The sequence below is a fragment of the Microtus oregoni genome, unplaced genomic scaffold (genome assembly GCF_018167655.1).
Source record: "Microtus oregoni isolate MIOR12 unplaced genomic scaffold, Mior012 000029F_ref0000214, whole genome shotgun sequence".
Lineage (NCBI taxonomy): Eukaryota > Metazoa > Chordata > Mammalia > Rodentia > Cricetidae > Microtus > Microtus oregoni.
The window spans coordinates 9,200,951-9,206,545 of record NW_024543088.1 but is presented as its reverse complement, the minus strand read 5'-3'; the positions used below and the strand labels follow the sequence as shown (position 1 = coordinate 9,206,545).

At 56.1% G+C, this 5,595-nt stretch overlaps 1 protein-coding gene across 1 annotated transcript; it reads right to left on the bottom strand.

Annotated features, from left to right (window-relative positions):
- Window positions 1–671: 671 nt before the first annotated feature.
- Gsx1 (GS homeobox 1) lies at window positions 672–1,930 on the bottom strand. Its single transcript, XM_041677747.1, has 2 exons — window positions 1,519–1,930; window positions 672–1,072 (listed from the first exon to the last, which is right to left on the bottom strand). The coding sequence occupies exons 1-2, from the start codon at window positions 1,928–1,930 to the stop codon at window positions 672–674; spliced, it is 813 nt and encodes a 270-aa protein (XP_041533681.1).
- Window positions 1,931–5,595: the final 3,665 nt, after the last annotated feature.

The window sequence follows — 5,595 nt, the reverse complement described above, 5'->3', positions numbered from 1 at the left end:
AGAGGGATCAGTTTTCATTTGACGGATGTAGAACGTGATGGAAACAAACTAAGTCATTTTCCCCAGCACAACACCACTGGAGACATTTCCTCTCTGCTAAGAGGACTTTGAACAGCAAGACCTGTCCCTGGTCAAGGGACAAACGGACTGAAGGAAGAGGCTCCCTGGGGAGGGGGGAAGGGGAAGGAAAAGTTTACTTCATAAACGTGTTGCGTAAATGACCACTGTGGGGAAAGAGTTGAGGACAAGGGAAAAAAATGTCAAAACGGACTCAAACAGCCATTCGCGGAGTGAAAGGCTCAGCTTGACAGAGGAAGAGAGGGGAGAGAGAGAGAAAGAGAGAGAGAGAAAGCCTGAACTAGCCCAGAATGCGCGGGGGCGAGGAGGCAAGCCATGGGCCAGCAAGGCGCTGGGCTCGGGCCTACACCCTCCGGGGAAGGCTGTGTCTTGGGAGGAGGACCTGGCGAACTTGGAGTCCTCCTAGACACCCTGGAGCCTAAGAGACAGGGACACTGCCTTCAAGTCTCTGCTAAAGTCTCAGCTCTGCCTAGAGCTGGGTACCGTGGCAAAGTCCTACCAAAATCCATCGATTGGCAACGGGTGCCTGGGGGATCAGTCTTTGAGGAGCGGGAAGGGCCGGAGGGCGGCCAGTGGTCCTCTGAAAGGCGCACCTACGGAGTGACTGTGAGATCTCTGTCATCCTTCCCAGAGGAGGATGGAGACATGGGCAATTCGTCGTCATCCTCGGAGCACTTGGCAGAGGAGAGCGAAGAGCATTTGCAGCCTTGCGCTGCGCCCCCGCCGGCACCCGCCCCAGCTCCTCCGCCACCGCCGCCGCCGCCGCCACCGCGGTGGTTGTTGCCCTTGCCCTCTTTCTTGTGCTTCACTCGGCGGTTCTGAAACCAGATCTTCACTTGTTTCTCGGACAGATTCAGATAGGTCGCGATCTCGATGCGCCGCAGGCGGGACAGGTACATGTTGGAGGCGAACTCCCGCTCTAGCTCTAAGAGCTGCGTGCTGGTGAACGCCGTCCGCATCCTTTTGCTGCTGGGCAGCTGGTTCGAGCCGCTGTCTGGAGGAGCGACGCAGGGACAGAGAGAGAAGCCATCAAACGTCTGAGCAGTGGGCCTGATTTCCCGTGGAGCTGCGGCTAGTTTCAACCTTGGACTCTCGCATACACCCCTTCCACTCACCACGATCCACAGGCGGGCATCTCCTAGCCAAACCACAGAATCCCTTTTCTGTTTGGTCGTCCCTAACATCCCTTTATAGAACTCCTGGAAGCTGACCTCCCTTCCTCCCCCACTCCCCGCCCCACAACTCCCCAGACCTAGGATCTTCGGTCTTCACCCCGGTTCCTGCGTCCTGTCCCAGGCCACCACTGTGAGCGCCCCTCGAGGATCTGGCATAGGATCCTCACCTCCTCCACAACGCACCTTTTCCTGATCCCTAGCTCGCCCACTTGCCCCCTGCGAGCCCCGGTTCTCCCATACCAGCTTGCGCGGGGACCCTACTTACCCACGGAGATGCAGTGAAACTGCCTGGGGTCCGGCAGCGGATAGGAGGTCTGGTAGAGCGCGGCAGCTGCTGCGGCCGCGGCCGGGCCGTGGGCGACTCCAGGAGACACGGCCGAGTGCTGGCGGCCCAGAGGCGCGTGGCAGTACTGCGATCCGAAGGGGGGGAAGGACGCCTTGAGTAGCGGCAGAGCTGGCGGCCCGGGGGGCCCGTGCAGCTGCGAAGCGGTGACGCAGAGGGGACACACGCACAGCAAGCCGGCCTTGCGCGCGTGGCAGGCGCCGGGCGAGAGGCCGTGCAGCGCGTGCGGCGGGGGGACCGCGTAGGGGAAGAGCGGTGGCGGGCTGCCCTCCGGCGCCTTCTTGTCGTTGGCTTCCCGCAGCACAAGGGAGTCCACCAGGAAGGAACGCGGCATGGCGCCGGCGCGCGGTCCACCCGCCGCCAGCCCGCTCCTGGCGCCCGAGGGAACTGCGGGTCCAGCACTCGCTTTCGCCGTTCGCGGCTTCTCGCAGTTGCCCGGACCCTGGAAGCTCCACGCGCGGATCAAGCCGGAGCTTAAGTCACCTCGGCTGCTGCTGAGGGCGCCGCCCTGAGCGCGCGAGGTGCTGGCCAGCGCTAGTGGTGCTGAAAGACGCCAGCGGCGCCGCTTAAATAGGACTATTGCCATGTGATGGGCTACGCCAGGAGCGGCCGGGGCCTCTCAATAGGGTTTTTGTGCCCTTTCTCTTGGCATTCTCTCTGCACGCTTCCTCATTATTTCACTTGTTAACTAAATGAACTGCATAATGTACTCTATTCTTGTCAACCCCACCCACGCCGTAACAGGCGCTCTCGCCCCCTCCTCTCCCTTTTTCGGGTTTATTTTCTCATTCTCCCGCGATTTAATATTCTTTTCTTTCTCTTTATTTCTTACTCCCCTCCGGCTTTGCGCTGGCGATCGGCCCATTTATCTCATGATTTTGCACCCGTGCTGCCTCCCTTCCACAGATCCTCGTGGACACACACCCATCTCCTCTGCCCAATTGATCCTGGTTCTTTTCTTTCTGTTACCTCTTCCTTGAGTAGCCCCCCACCCCGACACAGCAAGTATGTGCTTTCTCTTAGTTCTTTCAGCTCAGCTCCATATCCCTCGCTAGCGTTCTAGCAGACGGCCATCATTCCCACCTGTGGAGTTCCTTCTCTCCTATTTGGAGACAGAACAGGGTTTTGGGGTAGACGATGCTCCTCGGAGGAGGGAGAGGGGCTCACTATTCTTCATTCAAGACTAACTTGGTCTCTGTCCTTCTGTTTTTTTTTTTTTTTCTGAATCTTTCAATTGGTTTCAACTTTAGTGTTGCCTATGATCCCTAGTCTTTGTTCGGTGGATCGTGGTAAACCAGTCCTTTCCATCAACAACAGGGCCTTGGATGTAAAGAAACAAAACAACAAAAACAACAGCACCCAAAAGGAGTGGCCGGATGGCTAGATTGTGAAAACGTGCACGGAAACAGAGCGTGGGGAGTGAAAGCCATGTCATTCGTGTGAAGCTCTACCACCCCGCAAAACGTGGTGTGTGTGGATGGTCTAGACTCGCGCAGATGTTGCGTGCGCACTCCACTAGATTCTGGGTGCCCTCGGAACCGTTGTCTTCCCACGGCTGGAGAGAAAGAAAGGGCGGTCCTCTGTCTGTCCCAGCTTCGCTTGCCCTTCGCTTCTTCCTCCCGTCGCGTCACCCCCCCTCCCCATCACACAATGGTTAAACAACTTCAAATGCCCCGCTCTGTGTACACATCTTCAGTTTTAAAAAATCATCCGCGGTTCAGAGCTGTTTTCGTTCCTGTGCGCTTTCCATACAATGGGGAATTAGCGTAAATATTTCGAATTTACTACTTTCGATTTTACAAACCGCTGCCGTCACCTGCTCTGAGTCGTGAACGGAATCGTGAGACCAGGAATGGAGAGCTTTCTGAGGATGGGGGTGGGGGGAAACAGTGCAAGGCTGCCCAAACCCGAGGCGTCTGCACCAGTCTGCACTGTCCATGACACCCGTGCAGTACGAGCAGCCACAAACAACTGGTTAAAAAAAATTAAAGATAATTTGTTATGGGAGGTAGAGTGTGCATGAGAGCAACTGCTTCTACAATGGGAGAGTCGCAATAGGGGGAACCAGCACGCAATAGGCGTGCCATCTCGCCATCTAGCAGGAGTGAGGGTTCAATGGTCTCCTGGTGCTTGGCATGGGGTGTCCCCAAGCCACGGTCTCGGCCCCAAAGCTCCTGCAAACCAGCCGGTACGCATCAATGCAGCCTAATTCCCGTTCTAATTGCTCTCTGGGAAATTTGGGCTGGGCTGGGTGGCGGTGAGCGAGACTGGAAGACTGTAGAGGGGCTTCCCGCTGGGCTGAGGCAGACTGGGGAGGAGTGGGTGTGGATGCGGCTCCAGGGCAGAAGGAGAAGCCGTTGTGCCCTAGAGCTGGCAAGTCAGCGAGGTGCCAGTGCTGGGGCCCTCCTGGGAGCTGCCCAACACTCCAGGCTAGGAAGGGGTTAAAAGCCCTTGAATACAAGCAAGGCCAAAGCTACTGGGAAAGAATATGGAGGGGTGGGGGGGAATAACCAGTTTCCCCCTCTCCCTCCAGCCCCTGGACCTTATTGAATGTCATTGAAGAAAGTTTTGAATGCCAGATAAAGAGAGGCGAATTAAAGTGTGTGACAGCGGAGGATAAGCAAACACAAAGAGAACTCTGTCACACTTTGGGACAAAATCCGTGGGCTTTTTACCAAGTCTCTTCGCTATGATTGAATTAAGTAATAGGAAAACATTTTCTTTCAGTTTAGAACCATTAGACAAAACCTTCAAAGCGAATAACACTTTTTAATGTGCGGCCCCACAGCGGATCGGGGTTTGCGGCGAAATGTTGAAACGATTGGTTGTGCAACTAGAAGCGGGAGAGCCCTGGTGCAGGGACCATCCTGTCCCGGGGTGTTTTCACGAGTCCTGTAGAGAAGACGCTCGCGACCCGCCAGCTCCAAAGGCCGCGATGGGGAGGGGGCTCCCTGCTCAGTGCTCCTAGGTCACCGCTGCAGCCCAGCCGTTACCGAAAACAAAGTTCTGCGTCCCAGAGAAGCGTGGGTTGCTAAGCCGCGCCCGTCCGCGGCGCACGGTGGCCGTGTCGCCCTATCCACCGCCTCTGCGGTAGCCTGTGGCTCCCCATTCCCTCTCGCGGTCTCTCCCGCGGCCTCTCTCCTTTTCTGCTTAAAGCGACTGGCAGAGTTCGCTACTACTCAACTGTTCTCCGCAGAGCAAACGCCCCCTAGGGAGGGGCATGGTGGGAGCAGGCAGCCGGATTAGCCTGACAGCAGCGCGGCAGGGCCCCGAGAGTTCCTCTGCCCCAGAGCCTGCTTCCAGGCTCCCAGCCGGTTTTCAAGTGTCCATCAGAGACAGCTCAAACTGGAATCATTTCTGCGATCCGGGCCTTTTCTCCCCCGTGCACACCACAAGGCCTCCCTTGTGAGATATTTGCAGAGAAAACTGCAGAAATGTGGATTTCCTTCACACACACACACACACACACACACACACACACACACACACACAGAGAGAGAGAGAGAGAGAGAGAGAGAGAGAAGCCCACTGCCTATTAAAAACACCATCCTTCTCCCCCCACATCCTCTCATTCCCCGTCCCCCCCCCCCCCCCCTCGTTGCCAGGCTGCTGGCCTTGGATGAAATTTCTAAGTTTGTTGTGCCCTTTGCTCATTGGCTGTTCTGTTTCCCTCACCATCCTGAAATGCACGCTCTGGGTGAATGAGGCTCTGCTCTATCTGCAGCAAACCGTCCCTCGCTTATAGTAGATGCCTAATGCACTTTTGTTGGATGAATACATCAATGAGAAAGAACTCGTTCAGGAAGCAGGACCTCTTAGGGTTTTCTTAAGATTTTCCCCCTGGACCTTGAGGAGCCTAACTGGAGTGACAGACACTGTGAGACCCTGGAGATCAAAGGCCTTTGAATCTCCCCATCCTTCCTTATCCCAAGGACCTGGAACATCAGAAGAGCTCAATGTGTTTGTTAACTGAACGTCAGACAAATAAACCAATCAGTG

What these genes read in the sequence shown, in the direction of transcription:
- Gsx1 (XM_041677747.1), bottom strand. Translation starts at nt 1,930, where the DNA reads ATGCCGCGTTCCTTCCTGGTGGACTCCCTTGTGCTGCGGGAAGCCAAC. An exon ending in GTTTCACTGCATCTCCGTGG is followed by an intron (nt 1,073 to 1,518) that starts GTAAGTAGGGTC and finishes TCGCTCCTCCAG; the next exon opens with ACAGCGGCTCGAACCAGCTG.